At 40.1% G+C, this 21,649-nt stretch overlaps 7 protein-coding genes across 7 annotated transcripts; 3 read left to right on the forward strand and 4 right to left on the reverse strand.

Annotated features, from left to right (window-relative positions):
- Positions 1-964: 964 nt before the first annotated feature.
- On the reverse strand, positions 965-1,491 carry LOC120897738 (cuticle protein 19-like). Its single transcript, XM_040302802.1, has one exon. It carries the CDS (start codon positions 1,435-1,437, stop codon positions 1,048-1,050), a length of 390 nt encoding a protein of 129 aa, XP_040158736.1. The 5' UTR covers positions 1,438-1,491; the 3' UTR covers positions 965-1,047.
- Positions 1,492-3,728: 2,237 nt separating this feature from the next.
- LOC120894562 lies at positions 3,729-6,204 on the reverse strand. Its single transcript, XM_040297225.1, has 2 exons — positions 5,764-6,204; positions 3,729-4,309 (listed from the first exon to the last, which is right to left on the reverse strand). Exons 1-2 carry the CDS (start codon positions 6,149-6,151, stop codon positions 3,828-3,830), a joined length of 870 nt encoding a protein of 289 aa, XP_040153159.1. The 5' UTR covers positions 6,152-6,204; the 3' UTR covers positions 3,729-3,827.
- Positions 6,205-8,240: 2,036 nt separating this feature from the next.
- On the reverse strand, positions 8,241-12,140 carry LOC120894573. The gene is made up of 4 exons (XM_040297235.1): positions 12,117-12,140; positions 11,647-12,051; positions 8,878-9,024; positions 8,241-8,777 (listed from the first exon to the last, which is right to left on the reverse strand). Exons 1-4 carry the CDS (start codon positions 12,123-12,125, stop codon positions 8,430-8,432), a joined length of 909 nt encoding a protein of 302 aa, XP_040153169.1. The 5' UTR covers positions 12,126-12,140; the 3' UTR covers positions 8,241-8,429.
- LOC120897737 (cuticle protein 19-like) lies at positions 10,132-10,726 on the forward strand. The gene is made up of 2 exons (XM_040302801.1): positions 10,132-10,190; positions 10,266-10,726. Exons 1-2 carry the CDS (start codon positions 10,182-10,184, stop codon positions 10,644-10,646), a joined length of 390 nt encoding a protein of 129 aa, XP_040158735.1. The 5' UTR covers positions 10,132-10,181; the 3' UTR covers positions 10,647-10,726.
- Positions 12,141-12,774: 634 nt separating the features above from the next.
- On the forward strand, positions 12,775-15,210 carry LOC120894578 (histidine-rich glycoprotein-like). Its single transcript, XM_040297249.1, has 3 exons — positions 12,775-12,828; positions 12,894-13,301; positions 14,718-15,210. The coding sequence occupies exons 1-3, from the start codon at positions 12,820-12,822 to the stop codon at positions 15,126-15,128; spliced, it is 828 nt and encodes a 275-aa protein (XP_040153183.1). The 5' UTR covers positions 12,775-12,819; the 3' UTR covers positions 15,129-15,210.
- Positions 15,211-16,951: 1,741 nt separating this feature from the next.
- Positions 16,952-17,546, forward strand: LOC120897730 (cuticle protein 19-like). The gene is made up of 2 exons (XM_040302794.1): positions 16,952-17,005; positions 17,071-17,546. Exons 1-2 carry the CDS (start codon positions 16,997-16,999, stop codon positions 17,479-17,481), a joined length of 420 nt encoding a protein of 139 aa, XP_040158728.1. The 5' UTR covers positions 16,952-16,996; the 3' UTR covers positions 17,482-17,546.
- A 1,258-nt stretch (positions 17,547-18,804) lies between these two features.
- Positions 18,805-21,649, reverse strand: LOC120894579. The gene is made up of 4 exons (XM_040297266.1): positions 21,593-21,649; positions 21,141-21,527; positions 19,293-19,343; positions 18,805-19,233 (listed from the first exon to the last, which is right to left on the reverse strand). The coding sequence occupies exons 1-4, from the start codon at positions 21,599-21,601 to the stop codon at positions 18,853-18,855; spliced, it is 828 nt and encodes a 275-aa protein (XP_040153200.1). The 5' UTR covers positions 21,602-21,649; the 3' UTR covers positions 18,805-18,852.

Raw genomic sequence — 21,649 nt, forward strand, 5'->3', positions numbered from 1 at the left:
ATTTAATGACGCGTGCACAAAAGTGTTGACTATTACTTAATAGATTTTGTTATGATCCTTATTACCCCGGTGTGTTGATGTCGTTTGTCGTTTTGTTGATAAATGTCCATAGCCATGTCCATTTCGCATGCGTGCCAATATTGCATCACGTGTAATATAAAATTTATTTTTTGGTTTTTTACATTATAAGAAAAAGCTTATCGTATCAGCTTTTTACACCGGCTACAACTGTCTAATGATAGCTCCACAGTATGCTAGCAAAGTTCTCCTAGTCGGTTGCAATTTACTTACTTATCCAGGGGTTGGAACACTCCTCTATATTTTTGCAAATTTCCACAGTATGCTTGTACAATTCCCTTTCTTCTCCTTATTCTTCTTTGGCTGAACAACAGTTGTCGGTCAGGGTCTGCCTGTACTACTTGTTGGGCTGGCTTCAGTGACTTATGGATTACCCCCATAACAGGATAGTTAGTCCTACGTATGGCGGTACGATCCATTTTGGGGTTGAACCCATGACGAGCATGTTATTAAGTCGTACGAGTTGACGACTGTACCACGCGACCAGCAAAATTTCCATACCGATGTACAAAACTCGCCTATATGATTGCAAATTTCCACAGTATACTTCTAACATCATCTTACCAATTTGCAGCATTCTCCTAAATGATTGAACTATTTCCTTATATAATTCGAAATCCTACGATTGTTCTGGAGAAATAGTAAAATATCACTCAGCTGCTCATTTTGCATTTTGCTCATAACACTCTCATTTTGCCATGTTTTTTCCTACTATGAAATTTATAGACCGAAGAAACATTCATCCAACTGGTTAAAAAGTTATCTCATATTACAGCTAAAGCAGAGGATGTATTCGAATTATCAGAGCAACTACTGAACATAAGAAATTAAATAGCAAACACTATAAGTCAAAATCACAATGCTTATGCAAAATAAAGCTACGTGGTTTTTTCTTGAATCAAAATATTAGCCTCAATTTTATTCGTCCTCAAATCACAGAAACAAATTCCGAACTGCCACAAATTCTCCTTAGTGATGATGCTGGTACAGGTTGCCGTTGGCGTAGCTGCTGCCATGTCCATGGCCGTGTCCATGGCTGTACGAGTGTCCAGCCTCATGGTGTCCATACACTTCCGGATGGTGAGCATGACCCACTCGCTTGACGTGAGCCTGGAAGCCGTTGTGCTTGTCGGACGAGTACTCAACTACTCGCTTGGTTCCGTCGGCTTCATCCAGAGTGTAAGCTCCCTTGACGACATCTCCATCCCGATGTTCCCACTGGCTCTTGTGGTCTCCGGTGTGAGGATCCTTTACGCCATACTCGAACTTGTAGCTGGGATGCGAATGATAGTCCTCATGCTCGTAAGCAGCAACGCCTACAGCTAGCAGAGCGAGGGCGGCGATCGTGATCTTCATCATTTTGGAAAGAGCTCTTTGGTTTGTGGATTGGTTGGATGTTAATCGAGCTGTGGCTGTCGGTTGACTGATGGCATTTGAGGTGGGTATGAGGCCTTAAATACGAAGCGAAAGTGGTTGGGTATGAATTTGTGATTTCCTTTCGTTTGTTTATGTTTGGCAAGATATTGCATGACCTTGCATGTGGGCGTAGCATGGAATGAATGGTACAGCTTAGAAAATGGTCGCAGTTTCATATGTGAACATTCAGCTTCAATTTTTGAATCCTTAGATTGTTCCTAGGTAACGAACATATGAATACTTTTGATTTTGTACAAGTTTTACGTAATCTTTCGCTTATGTGTAGTTTCCGTGTTCTGCCTTACCAAAAAGTATTCATTTCTTTTTCATTTGAGTTGATATTATAATAATCGTCTAAAATGTTAACAATCAATCAAACAACAGTATAAAACATAACATGCGCTGAACACAAATTCAATCTTCAATAATTGATTTTTTCATTTATAATACAGATGCTTCTACATGTAGATCTAATTCAACTACCTGTCTTTCGTCAAACGGTAAACAAAAACGATAACAAATAAAAAGCTGAAATCATCCAACTCTAACACACCAGTAATAATCGATGTTGAAAACTGTTTGTCCATAACACAACATGCTGATTAACTTGGTCATGTTAGATATGTAGTTTTACAATCTTTTGGAAAGAAGTAAATCTACAAATTGAGTTTATACCGGAACAGTTTGATTGATTAAGCTTACCAAATTACGCATTGTTATTTCTGTTAAGATAAACGAAGGTTATATGATGAGGGATGGTCCAATGGTACAGCTGTCAACTCGAACGACTCAATAACATGCCCGTGATGGGTTAAAGCCAAGAATGGACCGCCCTCCTCCGTAGCAAGGATTAACTATCCGGCTGCGAGGTAATGAATTTAATCTCGAAAGCCTGTATAGGCCGGCATGTCCGCGTATGACGTTATGCCAAATAGAAGAAGAAGAATATGATAACGAGGGCATCTGTCTCCTAGCTATGCATAACTAAGATTCTAGTGATCTACTAAACAGAACACACTTAAAACCCCAGAATGTGCAACGCAGGGCATAAACACGTGAATCCTACTTTTTCAAGAAAATTAAATATGGAGCATAGAAAAAGAACGACTAACACTCAACATTAGGAACAGTTTCTACATCGTAAAACAAAACTGCACCACTTGTTTGCATTACATTTTTAAGCAGGTACATATTATTCATTATCATCTAAAACAGCTGCAAGGTGACAAGAACCAACCTTCTTGCCAACAAAAGATAAACAAAACTAACGATTAGGTAAAAACAATAACCCTTATATAGCAAACAAACATACATTCCAGAACGCTCTGGGCGTGTTTGAGCGGCGCATCCTTCGGGCCATCTTTGACGATGTGTTCGAGCATGGAGCGTGGAGGAGAAGGATGAACGAAGGATGACGCTTGCTGAGCTGTACGGCGAACCGTGCATCCTGACGATGGCGAAGGCTGGCAGGATACGATGGCTGAGGCATGTCATGAGGATGCCGGACTCATGCCCCACCAAGAAGGTCTTCGACACCGATCCTCATTTCGGCATAAGGTGCATGGGAACACAACGAACTCGATGGCTAGTTCAAATGAAGTGAGACCTGTCGGAGAACGGGTGTGTACATGGATGGGAGGCTGCAGCTAGAGACCGAGCATCCTGGAGAATGATTGCTGAGCGGGCCATGTCGCACCGACACGCTCTATCGTGAGCAGGCCAACAAGCGAAAGACGGAGAGACACAATCCGGACTTAAATATTGCCAACCCACAACCTCGGATAAGCATAAATAAAACGACCATCGATCTTGTCTAATCAAATTCGTTCGGACTGTCATACACATTAGCATCCTACAAATATATTCATCTTCGCAATTCAAAAGCATGCAGAGTCGCCCAAGGTAAGGCCTATTTGGTCCAACAACTTATTCTAAGTGAAACCTCTAACAGCTTTTAATGATCGGCTGAAAGATCAAACGCCGGATTCAACCAGTATACTCTTCAAAGTTTTTTTCCAGACTGTACTTCCTCAAGCGGTGGTCAAAGGCTCGCGTGATCAGCGCGAGTTCGATCGCAATACACTGTGATACAAATTGTGAAAAGTTAATAAACAGATGAAAATGTACGATTTAAAAATCAAGAAAGAAGTGATTCCATCAATACAATTACCAAACAAGATACACCAAATATGAAAACAAAAACTATGAGCAAAAATCCCAATGGTCGTGCAAAGTGAAACAACAGAGATTTATTGAGTATAAACATGTTATCAGCCTCAATTTTATTCGTCCTCAAATCACAGAAACAATTGCAGAGCTACCACAAATTCTCCTTAGTGATGATGCTGGTACAGGTTGCCGTTGGCGTAGCTGCTGCCATGTCCATGGCCGTGTCCATGGCTGTACGAGTGTCCAGCCTCATGGTGTCCATACACTTCCGGATGGTGAGCATGACCCACTCGCTTGACGTGAGCCTGGAAGCCGTTGTGCTTGTCGGACGAGTACTCAACTACTCGCTTGGTTCCGTCGGCTTCATCCAGAGTGTAAGCTCCCTTGACGACATCTCCATCCCGATGTTCCCACTGGCTCTTGTGGTCTCCGGTGTGAGGATCCTTTACGCCATATTCGAACTTGTAGCTGGGATGCGAATGATAGTCCTCATGCTCGTAAGCAGCAACGCCTACAGCCAGCAGAGCGAGGGCGGCGATCGTGATCTTCATCATTTTGAGAATGGTTTTTTGGTTTGTGGATTGGTTGGATGTTAATCGAGCTGTGGCTGGCGATTGACTGATGGCGTTTGAGTTGGGTATGAGGGCTTAAATACGAAGCGAAAGTGGTTGAGCATGAATGTGTGGTTTCCTTTCGTTTGTTTATGTTTGGCAAGATATTGCATGACCTTGCAAGGCTGCATGGAAATTCTTGGATTGTATTTTTGGGATCTTTTGCAATAAATTAGTAAAATGAGTTTGTTTGACAAAGTCTACTATGGGTTTTTTTATGTTTTTTTATGAACAACATAACATTAAAATTAAAGCTTATAAATAAGAACATATTATTTATACGTAAATCTTTTGAAATAACTAACGATTGTTGTGTGAAATTGTTGAAGTAAGTGTTAAAACAAATACGCTCAATGAAGTGAATGGATGTAATGAGAGCGTGAAACTCCCACACATAGATAATGTTTCCTATTACTAGTCTGAGAATTTTTTTAAAACTACCTGACAATCATTGTGTTCAAAGATTGTTTAGTTATGTTTATTTATTTATTTATAAATCATGAATGAAACACATTTGAACAATATATTAAGCGTGATAAGATGTTGATTTATTGTTGAATGATGTATTCGTATATATTGTTTGTTTTTGTTTTGCTGGAGTAGGAATAATTTGAATAGAAGTACTTTTAATTAATGTATACTAATTCAATTCATACAAAAATATTGAATACGTAGTTGTTTTAGTTATGTACATTTATTTATTTTGGTGTTTTGAAGGAACGGACCCACCGTTTTGCTTTCCAATACATTATTAAGTCATCCAGCCTAGAGACACCAATATAAGTTTCACCATAATTTATTTTTCTCTGACTTTTCGCATTCTGTATAATATGAAAATCACACGTAGCGGAAGATAGTTTTCAATTTAGGAATATATCAGTTTATTTACATCATAGCGATTTGGTTTTTTTTAAATATAAAAAATAGCCATTAGTTGCTTAATGAAGGATTTTTGGAATAAATGGGTTTGGATTTTATAGTATGCATCTATTCAGTTATTTCTATTGCTTCTTTGATTCTTTGAAAAAATTAAACTAGTGGCAGTTCTGGTAGTAAAAATAGAAAAGGCATCAGAAATTTTTCTTCCATAAAATGCAAATTAAATATATGTGGCAAAACACATTTTAAGGCCTGTCAGCAAACATATTTGAGAAACAATTGAAATATGACTCGGCAACATTTTCATTCATGACGGTAATCAATCATGAACTCTTAGTCAAATAAAAGTGAAGTAAACTATAATCGGTAAATTATTCTAGGCCAAAAACAATATTCATAATGCACTGCAAAAATATACATATCCGATATCGCTTGGTTAAAGAAAGCACAAACTATCAAACCAAAGAAAGCTTATGATGAAAATGTCTAAGCGTTCCTATAAAATGTTGATTGATTGTAGCAAACAAAATACGCAAATTTATAACTGAAAAGGTAACTTTATTCATTCGTATTTACAGGAACTGCAACGGAACTATCACAGATAGCTATCAATGATGATACTGGTATAGGTTGCCGTTGGCGTAGCTGCTGCCATGTCCATGGCCATGTCCATGGCTGTACGAGTGTCCAGCCTCATGGTGTCCATAGACGGCTGGATGGTCAGCATGACCCACTCGCTTGACGTGAGCCTGGAAGCCGTTGTGCTTGTCGGACGAGTACTCAACCACTCGCTTGGTTCCGTCGGCTTCATCCAGAGTGTAAGCTCCCTTGACGACATCTCCATCCCGATGTTCCCACTGGCTCTTGTGGTCTCCGGTGTGAGGATCCTTTACGCCATATTCGAACTTGTAACTGGGATGCGAATGATAGTCCTCATGCTCGTAAGCAGCAACCGCGACGGCCAGCAGGGCGAGGGCGGCGATCGTGATCTTCATCATTTTATTTTGCTTTGGTTTTTCTTTCGATCACTTGCTGCGTTGGATACGGTTAACGTGCTACTGTGCCTCTATCGGTGTTCCGCTTGGTTTAAATAGTGACCAACAATCCACTAACTCGCTTCTTCGGTTGTGTGCGTGTTACATTCGCTCTTACTTTTTCGTAACCTTGAGATGAATTTTCCCCCAAGCACGATCGAGGGAGGGAATTAATGTTAGGCACTTAGCTTTTCTCTAGTGAATTATGTTTTAAATTAATATCTTAATTTCTGTATGACTTTCAAACTTTATCGGATTGATTTCAAAGTATTTTACGTAAATTGCATTTGTTTACGGAATGTTTGTTTTCATGATTCGCGTGCACTCCTTGTCCGCAAAGAAACCTCTACTGTAAAAGCTTCTGGACGCCGTTGACAGCACTTGTACAAGTTTAAATGGGGAAAAAACACATTTGGTGAGCCAACGTAACTGCATGGAGGTGAGCGTGTGTGTGTGTTGTTAGCTTTTATGTAACCAATCTCACTCTTGACACATGCATTCCTAGCAAATGAGAAGAAGTGTTATGATTTTTATGTTGTTGTTTTGTTTACGATTCCCTGTCGGTTATGAGCTTTGCATGTGTTGACGATCGATAGCGTACTTGGATTTGTGCTCGAGGCTAAGAAAGACAGCATAAATATTGGATCGAACGTTTCTTCCAGTTCAATTTGCAAACGGAGGTGTGTTGTACGTTGACTTGAGTTAATGTTTGTCATGTTATGATATAACGTTGAGAGGGTAGAAGATGCAGCAGAAAATTGAATCATGGGGATACATTAAAACAATCTATAAGTCCACAATTAATTTACACAGGGGGTAGCACAGTCGTCAATTTGCACGAATAAACAACATGGAAGTGGTGGGCTCATGCCTCGTAAAAAGAGCACATATTTACGTAGCGACGGGATAAATATTATGCCATAAGCATAATACATGACTTGATAAGTACTCTAATCAAGGTAAAATATATTGTTTGTTCTTAAAAGGCAATCATTATCAAAAGTTGTGAAAAATGTTCGACTAGCGGGATTTTAAAAATGCTGGATTAATTGGAGATTAACATAAAAAAGACAAATGATTTCTGGTTGTCTTTTAATTCATGTCATTGGATCGGTCGAATGGTGCAGTCATTAAGTAATATGGATTAATACATTTACGCCTTTGGTTCAAGCCACACATCAACATAGTTCTTTTGACGCTGGACTGACGAGTACGATAGTTTGCATAAGTTGATGTTTTCATTAACCATTTTTGAAATCTGACAAATATTAACTGTATGTTGCTGTTGCAGATATCAAAAATAACAGAAATTCCTTGAGTTATGCGAATAATACGCGTTCCTGAGACATTTGCGTAACTTTCATGTACATCAAATATCACGATTTCAGTCAAACTATAGTTGGTAAATAGATACGTTGATAAAATCAAGTACTTTAATGCAACTGATTACTTATTTCATACAATTTGTGTAGAAAATTCGGTTCACCTTGATTTTCTGGCGATTTTAAACTTTTGAACAAAATTAATTTTATTTTGCATTTGACAATTGTAAGAGAAAATCGTACCGATTGAATATGTGAACTGTCAAAATTTAAATTTTGCGTAAGTCGAATTTGCGTGACTCGCATTGCGTAACTCGGAGAATGACTGCAGTATGACATCAAACACTTCAGAAACATTCTGATTATTTTTAACACTTCAGAAACATGATGGAAGTGCCAGGCTGTTTGATAATCTATGAAGGATTGAACTAAGTAAGCAGCATATACAGACTTTCCTATAGTTTGTTTTAATATATAATATGTTTCCAAATTACTCGGTACTCGACCTACGCGGAAAAGAAATACCGATTAATCACATGTATTTTAGCTGAAAAAAACGCGTATCTCTTGAGCAGACAGTATTTAAACATAACATCCTTTCCATTAAACACCCTTACATTTGGAAGGAGTAACAAAATTCATTATTCTTTTTTTAAATTTTAAGTTGTTTAAGTTACTTTGTGAGTCTGGCTTTAATATTGCATATTGTAAAGTAAATGGAAACAATCATATTCAATAGTTTCAGTACTATATTTCTGGGTGTTTTTTTAGGCTTGTTGAGGTTTGAGTTAAGCTCAGTTTAGATATCACATTCGGGGTTAGGAAAAAATGCTCCAGCTCTAACGTAGGCCAGATGCAGCGGACAGGACATTTGGACTAAACCTCCTTCGTAGAACGAAGGAGCACGGCAGCAAAGGTTCCTAGTAGTGGTGTCCACCGTACACCTGCGGGTGATGGGCATGGCCGACCTTCTTCACGACGGCTTCAAAACCGCTGTGCTTGTCCGACTTGTACTCGACGACGCGCTCGGTACCGTCAGCCTCGTGCAGCGAGTACTGCCCCTTGACGACATCGCCATCACGCACTTCCCACTGGCTCTTGTGGTCGCCGGTGTGGGGATCCTTGACACCGTACTCGAACTTGTACTTCGGGTACGCGTAGTAGTCCTTGGGCTCCTCGTGATGATGAGCGTATCCGCTGAGACCGTGTTCTCCTCCGTAGTACTGGGCGGAAGCAACCACAGCCAGACAGGCAACGAGAGCGATGATCTACAACAAGGATAGGGATCGATATGAGTAAATAGATTCGGGAACAGTCCAGAAGGGCCTGCGGGTGTGAAACAGTGCTGCTCGGATTGTGAAAACTTACTTTGAACATTTTTGCTGCTAATTTGCTGCTTTGAATGTTGACGATGTGAAGGCTAATGTGAAACTGATACCTTTCAGCAGCACGCGCCTGCCTATTTATATGCCGGGTGACGACTCGCCTTCCCTCTACTCCAAATCGGGGCTTTCGTGTTCAAAATGGGGAAGCTTCAAGCGAGCTAGCGCGAAACCAAAGCCACCCCGAAACGTATGTGCAGCATAACTCGATTGTTATAACATCAGTGCAGTGTGGTGCTGTCGGTAGAAGGGGTATGGTTTGAGCACCGGTACGTCAAACGGTTGCGGCCCACACCGAAGGAGGATGGTCCGAGTGAACATGCGATCGGTTTGTTGCTGCTTCTGGTACACGATGACAGCTCCGGCTGGTCATCGGAGGCCAAGCATGGCCCAGATTTTCTCCACACGCATCGAAAGAAAAAAAAGCACACACACTCACACACCACACCACACTAAGGGGGTGTACCCGGAGTTTCTGCGAAGTTTTCGGTCCGCCTCGGCTACGTACAGTGCAGTGCTTTGCGCGAAAGAGATGCCCTGTGGGAAATGTATGCACAGCCCGCACTGGCTGCCGTGTTATGTTCTTTGCCAGTTTGTTTTTACTGTTCAACCATCGCACTGTAACCATCCGTGTCCCCGCAAGCATTTCTATTGCCCGCACACAGTCACCGTGCGGCATTCACGTCGATTGCACATAATGCCATTAAATTCAATCAGTAATGTGCACGGAGAGCAATTATTTTGTGATCCATTTTGATCTGACAGCCCGAGCTGACATGGGTAGAATTATGGTACCGAGAGTCATGAGCCGTTTGACACCTCCACTACCCACCCACCGAGGGCACGGAGCCTTCTGCACTGATGTGGTGCGTGCAAGCAAATGATCATTGGAGAATTGGAAACCTCCATGCGTGCCATTTCTTGCAGCATGGATAATGTCATTCTACCGTCTGGGTGGGTAGATTTGGGCAATTTTGAAATGGTACATAGGTTTTCTCAAGTGTGTGATGCCGAAAGATGACCTCCTTGCGAGGGTAAGGTGAATGTTAATTGGCCACACACCCACATACCCACTGTCGCACACTTATTGTCCAAGGTGTTCATTGGAAGGTGTAAAAGAAATTGTATTCTTGTGTATAACATCCATTCTTTAAGGCAAACATTATGATTTTCAATTTTATATTGAATGGCCCTGGCAATCAGGTATAAAGAAGCTCTTTGGCGTTCACAGAGTCATCAGTTCAGTTTCTGTTAGCATTCGTTGAACATACACTTCAATTCACGTTCAAAATGTTTAAGGTATGTAGTTTTGAAGTTCAATGGCTCAGAGTCCCATATTTTATTAATTAAATTGTTTCTTTGTAATATTATTAGGTACTTGCCCTAATTGCCTGCTTGGTCGTGGTCGCCTCAGCCCAGTACTACGGATCTGCATACGACCACAAGGAACATCACGATCACCCGAAGTACAAGTTCGAGTATGGCGTGAAGGATCCCCACACCGGTGACCACAAGACCCAGTGGGAGGTGCGTGATGGCGATGTCGTCAAGGGACAGTACACGCTGCACGAGGCCGACGGTACCGAGCGCGTGGTTGACTACAAGTCGGACGGTCACAACGGATTCGAAGCCAACGTGAAGAACGTTGGTCATGCACACCACCCGCAGGTTTACGGAGGACATTCTTCCCACGGACATCACGACTACGCCCATGGATCGGGATCCAGCTACACGAATCTGGACAAACATTACTAAATCAAAAGTAGCTGATGTCGAAAAACATACTGGATGAACGAATAAAAACAAAGAATAAAAAGATGATTTTGAATTTGAAATTGTTTTTAAATTAGTTTCTGTTTAGATTCTACTGAAGAGTGTCGAAATAATTACAAAAATCAGTTTTTCAATCAAGTCAAAGTTGGAAATATATAAATATCCATACTTTGAACACCTTCAAATACCCAAAAGCTATTCTTTACGTCGGTTGCTTAGAAAATTGCCCCCAAAAATTTAACCTGGTAATGGTATTATTTTTACCCTTCCATCAAATACTTTTTACATGCATTATTGTTATTTGTGTTGTCAATTAGGTTAATCGGATAGATGCGCCAGCTACTAGAAGGCTGGATGGAAATGAAATTTAACCCATATTAACGTTGCAATGACCGACTAATCAGCTGAGCGGTACTAACGCAACTCCCAGGCCTGTAAGGCGGTGCTGTGTATCAATTTGTACGACTTAACAATATGCCTATCTTGGGCTCAAGCCCCTTATAGAACGTTCTTTTATAGAAAGGACAGACCTTCCGGCTGCAGTGACCGCGTTTTTCGTTATGCCAAACACGATTAGAAGTAGACCTGTATTAGCTGGCACGACCAGGAAGGTGACTATGCCAAAAGAAAAATAGAAGCAGTATTAATTCTGGAACGGCAGAAATTTCTATTTGTTTCATTCCAAAAAAAATTTAAATTATTAGATAATCATAACAAAATCTGACATAAAAAATGTTAATTTTAAACAATCTTAAACATAAAGAGCAATTGATAAGCATAAACAAGAAATGTTGTATATGAATAATAGCAAAACATAATACTCACAGTATTGAGAATCTATTGTCTTTTGGCCAAGTGTTGAACGTTCAGTAATTTGTTGATTAAAGTTCCATCCGCTAATTTTCATCATTTAGTTTACTTCACAAAACATTTGAATTTACAAACTGCTGTTTATTGTGTATCGCCTGTTGTTCATTTAATAGTGCTTATCGACGTTGACGTAGCTGGCGCCCGAGTATCCGTGGTGGACATGATGCTCCGGCACATGCACTGGGGCGTGAGTTGGGGCATGATGGACTGGAGCATGGACCGGATGGCTCGGGTGGTGGGCATGTCCGACCTTCTTGACATCAGCCTCGAAACCATTGTGACCGTCCGACTTGTAGTCAACCACGCGCTCGGTACCGTCGGCCTCGTGCAGCGTGTACTGTCCCTTGACGACATCGCCATCACGCACTTCCCACTGGGTCTTGTGGTCACCGGTGTGGGGATCCTTCACGCCATACTCGAACTTGTACTTCGGATGATCGTGGTAATCCTTGTGCTCGGGCACTCCATGGTACTGGGCCGAAGCGACGATAGCCAGACAGGCAATGAGAGCAAGGATCTGAAAAATGACCAAAAGTGCTTAGTTGAGCTTGTTAAGCTACCAAAGGATCGGTAGATTCGTACCTTGAACATTATGAATATTTTGAGATAGATGAGATGTGTTTACAAGAAGAAATCTGAAGATGAACTGATGAGTTTTTCGAAACTGAAGAGCAGTTTTATACCTGTTTCCCATGGAAATTATCATAAAAAGCATCAGTTTGTTGTTTGTATGCGAAATCAAAGAAATTATTGCGCTGCTTGATGCACGCAATCGATTGAAACAAGTGAATGCATCTCGATCAATTATTACTTCGATGTCGATACCCGATACTAGATTCCATTATCAATGCACACAATTCGTTGGATATCGTCATAATTGTTGCCAGTCACGGTCCTGTTTTTTTTCAAACAAGAATAGTCTCTCTTGTATTTCATACGATGGTCTTAGAATCGTATAGTGTCCAGGCTTATAGAAGCTAGCGAATATGTCCATTATCCACTGCGTGCCATCTTTCAACATTATAACTCAGCTAATGCTTTAATTGCGTTTCCACCAACATGTTTGTCTTAAGAAACAGATCATTACAATAAATTCATAATTTCAACGAAACTACAAGAATGAGAAAATGCGAAATAATTGCCCGTGGGTGTAACTTCATGGAATGTATTTCAAAACAACCATGTGAAATGGGGTATAAATTTGCTTTTCAGCATCAAGAAAAACATCAGTTCATCTTCAGATTTCTTCTTGTAAACACATCTCAACTACCTCAAACCATTCATAATGTTCAAGGTACGAATCTACCCATTCTTTGGTAGCTTAACGAGCTCAACTAAGCACATTTGGTCATTTTTCAGATCCTTGCTCTCATTGCCTGTCTGGCTATCGTCGTCTCGGCCCAGTACCATGGAGTGCCCGAGCACAAGGATTACCACGATCATCCGAAGTACAAGTTCGAGTATGGCGTGAAGGATCCCCACACCGGTGACCACAAGACCCAGTGGGAAGTGCGTGATGGCGATGTCGTCAAGGGACAGTACACGCTGCACGAGGCCGACGGTACCGAGCGCGTGGTTGACTACAAGTCGGACGGTCACAACGGATTCGAGGCTGATGTCAAGAAGGTCGGACACGCCCACCACCCGAGCCATCCGGTCCATGCTCCAGTCCATCATGCCCCAACTCACGCCCCAGTGCATGTGCCGGAGCATCATGTCCACCACGGATACTCGGGTGCCAGCTACGTCAACGTCGATAAGCACTACTAAGCGATTACCATCGGAACGCAAACGAACCAAACCAAAATGTGATTTAATAAACAAAAAGCAACGCAGTATGAACATGCAAACCTTAACAATTGTTTATTTGAACATTTTATCGCCCAATCCTAACACATAATCCATGATTTGGTACAATCAAGTGTTGGACAAATGTTATCGATATATATTTACATTTTTGCTGTTGGAGTATTTGAGTGTCTTTGGTCAATTTTATGATTTTTTTCGTAACATATAAGATATTTAGACGGCTATGGGTCTCGTACCTTTATCAGATAATTCATTATCTCGGTCTCAATGGTGCACGCCTTTTAGAAATCCTACTCAACCAACTTAGGCCTCTGAACTTGTGATCAGTTAAATTTTGTTTAATCTTTCATGGAAAAAATTGTTTTATTGACACATGTCATTAAGAAGTTATTTATTATCTGGTTGTTATTTCAACCAATTAATTCCCCCTTTTCATTGAAAACAAAAATCACGTACATGATTTGTTCCACTTATTTAATATTTCATTCATTATACCCATAAAATGTACAACAGTCTTATCTGGCGTTGATAGATAGATTGGTTTAGGAATGTGCAATTTGATACAATCCCTAATATAGTTCTTTATAATTACGAATATCTACATTTAGTAAATAAAACAATCAACGCGAACTCTGTATTGATGATGATAAATGGATGGGTTAATGGTAATGGCTTGTTTGATGGTAACATTATTATAAAGCTGTTTATTTAAATGGTAGAGCCAGTCCTCTGCGCATCGAAAGAACAATGAAGAAAGTATCAAAAGCGTTTTATATGATGCTTTTTGAAAAAGTGGTTTTAGACAAAATGTGTTTATATATTCAGGCTCCAAAAATGATGTTCAAGGATTTGGTTATCATTTGTCACAAAGTGAATGCATATTTCGGTACGCCTTGAAACTGGCTATTACCTTGGAAATTGTTTAAATACAACAATAATAATAAAAATGCTATGTCCTATAATATAAAAAGCTATGCTCTACTACCAACTACTAGATTTTCGATCAGACAACCATTATCTTCAAATTAAAATATTTCATTTTCGGAAAATCCCTGCGTTTGTAAAACCAGTTTCGCCAAAAAGGTTTTCTTATTTTCCTCCAGCCGCTCGTTTGCTTGAATGTTGCGAAAACCAAAATAATTGCAGATGGTATATGAAATTTGCGTTGAAGAGAACAAGCAGCAAAGAAAAACTTCGCAGTGTGTCAGGTATAAATGATCATCTCAGCTACTGAATATTCATCAGTTCATCTTCAGATTTCTTCTTGTAAACACATCTCAACTACCCCAAAATATTCATAATGTTCAAGGTACGAATCTACCGATCCTTTGGTAGCTTAACAAGCTCAACTAAGCACTTTTGGTCATTTTTCAGATCCTTGCTCTCATTGCCTGTCTGGCTATCGTCGTCTCGGCCCAGTACCATGGAGTGCCCGAGCACAAGGATTACCACGATCATCCGAAGTACAAGTTCGAGTATGGCGTGAAGGATCCCCACACCGGTGACCACAAGACCCAGTGGGAAGTGCGTGATGGCGATGTCGTCAAGGGACAGTACACGCTGCACGAGGCCGACGGAACCGAGCGCGTGGTTGACTACAAGTCGGACGGTCACAACGGATTCGAGGCTGATGTCAAGAAGGTCGGACACGCCCACCACCCGAGCCATCCGGTCCATGCTCCAGTCCATCATGCCCCAACTCACGCCCCAGTGCATGTGCCGGAGCATCATGTCCACCACGAATACTCGGGTGCCAGCTACGTCAACGTCGATAAGCACTACTAAGTGATTACCACCGGAACGCAAACGAACCAAACCAAAATGTGATTTAATAAACAAAAAGCAACGCAGTATGAACATGCAAACCACAATTGTTTATTTGACTTGGGCATTATTGTATTGTTTGGATTGTTGTTCGATCTGTTGGCCGATCATTCTTCATAGTTTCAAACCTTTCCACTTGGCGACGCACCATGGTCTTTTCCCTAATATGCAATTTCTCGTCCTGGCTTTCCTATTTGTCCTCCATTACTGGTTTTTCACGTCGCACAGCATAAGGACGCAGAGATCTTTTGATACGTGGTATGCGAATTTTCTACTCCACTTTCCACTTATTTAATTGTTACGACCTCTCATTATATTCCATTCGTTCCCGTCTATTCAATGCATCTTAAACTTGTTATCCCATATCGAGCTGTCTGATGTTAGTATAACTTTAGGACCAGGAAGATATTTTTTATAAGTAATTAAATTTCTGTTTAGCCATTTGTCCTGACCATTGAGGTTATTGTCATTATATTTGTCACATTGTTTTATTATGAAACTAATTTTTTGCATGATAATTTCATATAATTCATGACGTTTTAGGTTTAACTGTTGGGAATATGAAATTTATAACGACTCACGTTATTGTTGTCGAAAGATTTGAGATACTTGGGTCCCTTATTTGATTAATTCTTTACATTCAAGATATGTGGACGGTCTCGTGATTGCCTATGCATTAATGCATCCCGAGCTTGCAGGCAAACGCACCTATGAAAGCTTCACTTTTGAAAATGGGCCTAAGAGCTTGTGAACAAACTTAAGACATTTATGAGTAACGTTTTTTTATGTAGATAATATCATAGTCCACCAGAGTATACATAACTATGTAATACTGATGGATATATCGCTTGCTTCGAAATGCTTAAAAAGTTTGAAATAAAAACAAATATTTGCTCCATAATTTTTTAACATTTGTTTTCTTGGTGACCTCTATCATTAATTGGGTTAAGAAATCCCGAAGGTGTTTCCTGTTAATAAATTGTACTTTTACATTTAGTATGGTAGTTACAGGATTGGATCTGCTCACTTGCTTTTAGCTCTTTTGTACCCATTTCTTATATCACAGTCGAAAGCAGCGATTTATTGGTTGATATGGTGATATAAAATTGAAATTGATTCGTTTAGTGCGTCAGCATTGATATATTTCTTTACTGTGATGATAATTGACTAGAACTGGCCAATAACGAACTTCGTTGTGAAGAGGTGAATTCGATGTCAGAGTTCTTGGTAAATTTGGTTGAAGAACGCTTACGATTGTTGACTTCTTAAACTATCACTTTTATTGTAAAGCAATTTTCTAATGCTTCGTTTGAGCTTTGAAAAAAGTGTAAAAGCGACTTTGTGTAGTGTTGGAAAAATAAACAATCACTGTTTGCTTGCTGAGACCACATTGATATCATTTCAGGTATAATTTGTTGGTATTTTATCTGAGTTTTATCACATAATGTCTATAAAAGAAGGAATGAACAGATATATCGATATAAAAAAACCCATCTACTTCAAGCTACTAGTTTTGTTTTAAAGAGCAACGATATCTTCAAACAAAATGATTCATTTTCAAACGATTCAAGTTGTAGTACATACAATTGAATCAAAATGCAATTGTTTTTTATTTACCTTCTTCTACCCGTTGGATTGGAAATTGCGAAAAACCAAAATAATTGCAAATGGTATGTGTAATTCGAAGAAATGCGTTGAAGAGAACGAGCATCAAAGGAAAAAGTCCCTGAGAGTGAGGTATAAAGCATCATCTCAGCTACTGAATATTCATCAGTTCATCTTCAGATTTCTTCTTGTAAACACATCTCAACTACCTCAAACCATTCATAATGTTCAAGGTACGAATCTACCGATCCTTTGGTAGCTTAACAAGCTCAACTAAGCACATTTGGTCCTTTTTCAGATCCTTGCTCTCATTGCCTGTCTGGCTATCGTCGCTTCGGCCCAGTACCATGGAGTGCCCGAGCACAAGGATTACCACGATCATCCGAAGTACAAGTTCGAGTATGGCGTGAAGGATCCCCACACCGGTGACCACAAGTCCCAGTGGGAAGTGCGCGATGGCGATGTCGTCAAGGGACAGTACACGCTGCACGAGGCCGACGGTACCGAGCGCGTGGTTGACTACAAGTCGGACGGTCACAACGGATTCGAGGCTGATGTCAAGAAGGTCGGACATGCCCACCACCCGAGCCATCCGGTCCATCCTCCAGTCCATCATGCCCCAACTCACGCCCCAGTGCATGTGCCGGAACATCATGTCCACCACGGATACTCGGGCGCCAGCTACGTCAACGTCGATAAGCACTACTAATAGAATATGAATTTTACCTTCAGCATGATGCTTAATATGATTGCGATTCAATAAAGAATGCAGCAAAGTGTTATCCTGGAGAAAGGATTTATGAAACGAAATATGTTTTTGTTTGAATTCAATTTGCAAGAGGAATACTGAATTATTATTCGTCATCATAATTGTTGGTACATTGTTGTTTTTGTGAATTACTACAGTGATAAAAACTCTTTTAAAAATTAGTCAAAAATGTATTTTTTCAGACCCTGTTTAAAATATGTTATTTGGACGATGTTTGAATGCATTCTTATTCTTTTGGCTCAATAACCGTTGTCGATCAAGGCCTGCCGGCACCACTTATGGGTTTGGCTTTCCATGACTTTTGGATTAACCCCTTATTGTAGGATACTCAATCCTACGTATGGCGGCACGGTACATATGAGGGTTGAACCCATGACAGGCATGTTGTTAAGTCGTGCGAGTTGACGACTGTACCACGAGACCGGTTTAATTGCATTAGTAAACAATAAAAAAATCGTAGTGTATATATAGTTATAGTACGACCCAAATTTCGGATTTTCGTTATAAGTCGTATTTTTCAAAATTCATACATTGACTGTTTTTACGTACCTCTTCCGGATTTTACGCAAATTGCGAAAAACAGACTAACCATATACTTATGGTAGGCTGTGTTTACCTACCGTTTAATTGAAGTACCGGACCATTCCAAATATGCATGTCTGTTTCAACCAGTTATGTTATTAGTTATGACTCAAATGGGTTGTTTTATTATTGTTACCACTGCAAATCAAATGTTTGAAATACGTTGTTCGTTCAATGTTTTATTTCAATATTTGTTATACAATCTTATTTGCATTTGTATTTTTATATATTATAGTAAAGCAAAGAAGCTAAATTCCGTTTATATTTCTGAGATTTATCATAGCTGTAATGGCAACCCATTATTAGTGTTTATGGCATAATAAATAGACACTAAACTACACTATTGTGTTTTACGCGTCATTTGAACATGCTAGTGAACATTGAGAACAAAGAGGAGTTTACCATTAGAATAGATTAATATTATTGATAGGATAAGGAAGTTTTGCACGTCATGTTGAGCTAGTTAAACCAATGAGATCATAAGTTGAGCTAATGCTATCAGTGCTGTATGATAAACTAAAGCGTACCTCGCTTATGTCAAAAGCTTGCATATTGAACAATTTACCTCCGGATGAGTGTTTAATGTTACATGCGAAGTTTATCTAGAACCGCTGTACATATTTGATCGGAGGAAACAAACTGGCGAACAATTAAAACAATAGTGTGCTTTTCAAAGTGCTTTATATTTTTGTAACAATTTCCAACAGTTGCATTTCAAATTTCCAGGATTTAGTAATGTTTGTCCAGATTCGTGTAGCTGGATCCCGATCCATGGGCGTAGTCGTGATGTCCGTGGGAAGAATGTCCTCCGTAAACCTGCGGGTGATGTGCATGACCAACGTTCTTCACGTTGGCTTCGAATCCGTTGTGACCGTCCGACTTGTAGTCAACCACGCGCTCGGTTCCGTCGGCCTCGTGCAGCGTGTACTGTCCCTTGACGACATCGCCATCACGCACTTCCCACTGGGTCTTGTGGTCACCGGTGTGGGGATCCTTCACGCCATACTCGAACTTGTACTTCGGGTGATCGTGATGTTCCTTGTGCTCGTATGCGGATCCGTAGTACTGGGCTGAGGCGACCACGGCCAGACAGGCAATGAGAGCAAGTACCTTATTATAGAGAAAAAAATGAATACATGACCAGAACACAAACCTTGCGTATAACGTACCTTGAACATTATGATTGTTTTGAAGTAGCAGGGATGTTTACAAGAAGAAATCTGAAGATGAACTGATGCACACTCAGTAGCAGAGATGGTGCTTTATACTCAATCTTCAGGGACATTTTCGTTGATGCATTTTCTCTTCAAGGCATTTTCTCCAATTTCTCATTGCAGCTGCAATTGCTTTTTTTCATAATTACAACACTAGCAAATATTGTAGAGAAAATGAAAGAAATGATTTGTTTTCACTCAATGGTCTGTAAATTATTTTTCGATACTGAAGATTAACGCGCAAAATAAATTCTAATGATGTTCTACAATCATTTTGTTGAACCAGTGTGTATAATCGTTCATAGCACAGCAACAAAGAAGACCTTAGTGTCAGTGACGTATTAACGCAGCAAATCATTAGAAAATGACATGACGTGACCATGGCTTGTTGGTATATAAAAGCTTCCGACTTTGTATTTCGCAACAGTTTATTGTTCTGTATCATAACGTGAGGACAGCTTCCGTCAAGATATCGTAATGTTCAAGGTATATGTTTTCTGAAAGAAGTTTAAATGACATGAAAAACTATATTTATATTTTGTTTTGCATACAAGGATCTTCTTCTGGTTTTTTGTTTAGCCACCATCGCCTTAGCGGGCGATTACGAGGACTACGAATCAATGGAACACACCGATCATTCAAAATACGAGTACGAATATGGCACCAAAGATTTCCCCACCAGTGGCCACAAGATTCACTGGGAAGAGCTTGAGGACAATAGTGTCAAACAACCCAACACTCTCAACGAAACAAATATCACTGCAGGTGTTGTTGAGTAAGAGTCAAAACACTGGTAAAAGTTACGTCGTCAAAATAAGACAGTATGAATGTTTTCATCATTTACAGATTTGTGAAAGAAGTTCCTTCTATTAACACCACAACTATTCTTCCGGACGTCACAACAAAAACAATGGAAATTAAGCAAATCATATCAATGTTAGCAAATGTCACTGTACGAACTCCTGTGGCAAATCAACCACTGAAAGCAGAGCCTAAACAACCGCTACCCAAAAAAATAAGCTGCTGTTAATTAATCTTCCCTTTTATACTAAACAGGCAACTTGGTACGTCTTTTGGAACATAGATTACAAACGTCTGTTTTATTTCGTTGATTTGTTCTAAAATATTTAATGTTTACTTGCAACTAAAAGAGTTGAATTTAAAATAAATACTTTTTCAGTTTGAAACCTAAACCGACTTTTGAATTTATTGAACATGGCAATTTTTCAAAATCATTCTCACATTCACATTCAAGGCATCATAAAATAGCGATAGATAGAGAGATCATAGAGATTATAGAAAAGCAATTTAACTTGAGCTTGAGAAAAGCAGTTTGGGCCGGTCTGGTAGTACAGTCGTCAACTCGAACGACTTAACAACATGCCCGTCATGGGTTGAAGTCCCGAATAGACCGAGCCTCCATACATAGGACTGACTATCATGCTACGGTAACAAATAGTCACTGAAAGCCAAATCCACTTCACTAGTGGGTTCAGGCAGGCCTTGACCGGCAGCGGTTGTTGTGCCAAAAGAAGAAGAAGAAGAATTTAACTTATGTTATTTTTTAAAGGAATAGTCTTTTCTAGTCGAATTGTTCATAAACAACCTCTATTTGTATACTGGCTGGATCGATGAATTAATCACAACAACAACAAAAAGTAAAGCATTGAAATGGTGTGGCATAAGTAAACAAAGAAACAAACAATGATTTTTATTTTCATACTTTATTTTCGTTCTATCACAATTGATTGAATTGCATTCTACCGATTACGCGAAAACTCAATAGTGCTTATCGACGTTAACGTAGCTGGCGCCCGAGTATCCGTGGTGAACATGATGCTCCGGCACATGCACTGGCGCGTGAGTTGGGGCATGATGGACTGGAGCATGGACCGGATGGCTCGGGTGGTGGGCATGTCCGATCTTCTTGACATCAGCCTCGAATCCGTTGTGACCGTCCGACTTGTAGTCAACCACGCGCTCGGTACCGTCGGCCTCGTGCAGCGTGTACTGTCCCTTGACGACATCGCCATCACGCACTTCCCACTGGGTCTTGTGGTCACCGGTGTGGGGATCCTTCACGCCATACTCGAACTTGTACTTCGGATGATCGTGGTAATCCTTGTGCTCGGGCACTCCATGGTACTGGGCCGAAGCGACGATAGCCAGACAGGCAATGAGAGCAAGGATCTGAAAAAGGACCAAATGTGCTGAGTTGAGCTCGTTAAGCTACCAAAGGATCGGTAGATTCGTACCTTGAACATTATGAATGGTTTGTGGTAGTTGAGATGTGTTTACAAGAAGAAATCTGA

This window comes from Anopheles arabiensis, chromosome 2 (genome assembly GCF_016920715.1).
Source record: "Anopheles arabiensis isolate DONGOLA chromosome 2, AaraD3, whole genome shotgun sequence".
Taxonomy (NCBI): Eukaryota; Metazoa; Arthropoda; class Insecta; order Diptera; family Culicidae; genus Anopheles; species Anopheles arabiensis.

What these genes read in the sequence shown, in the direction of transcription:
- LOC120897738 (XM_040302802.1), bottom strand. Translation starts at nt 1,437, where the DNA reads ATGATGAAGATCACGATCGCCGCCCTCGCTCTGCTAGCTGTAGGCGTT.
- LOC120894562 (XM_040297225.1), bottom strand. Translation starts at nt 6,151, where the DNA reads ATGATGAAGATCACGATCGCCGCCCTCGCCCTGCTGGCCGTCGCGGTT. An exon ending in CCTATACCAGTATCATCATT is followed by an intron (nt 4,310 to 5,763) that starts GATAGCTATCTG and finishes TTCGTATTTAAG; the next exon opens with CCCTCATACCCAACTCAAAC.
- LOC120894573 (XM_040297235.1), bottom strand. An exon ending in ACGTCAACGTCGATAAGCAC is followed by an intron (nt 9,025 to 11,646) that starts TATTAAATGAAC and finishes CCATTTTGAACA; the next exon opens with CGAAAGCCCCGATTTGGAGT. An exon ending in TAGCAGCAAAAATGTTCAAA is followed by an intron (nt 8,778 to 8,877) that starts GTAAGTTTTCAC and finishes TCCTTGTTGTAG; the next exon opens with ATCATCGCTCTCGTTGCCTG.
- LOC120894578 (XM_040297249.1), top strand. An exon ending in TCAACGTCGATAAGCACTAC is followed by an intron (nt 13,302 to 14,717) that starts TAAGCGATTACC and finishes GTCATTTTTCAG; the next exon opens with ATCCTTGCTCTCATTGCCTG.
- LOC120894579 (XM_040297266.1), bottom strand. An exon ending in GATACTCGGGCGCCAGCTAC is followed by an intron (nt 19,344 to 21,140) that starts GTTAACGTCGAT and finishes GTTCATCTTCAG; the next exon opens with ATTTCTTCTTGTAAACATCC. An exon ending in AAACAATCATAATGTTCAAG is followed by an intron (nt 19,234 to 19,292) that starts GTACGTTATACG and finishes CTCTATAATAAG; the next exon opens with GTACTTGCTCTCATTGCCTG.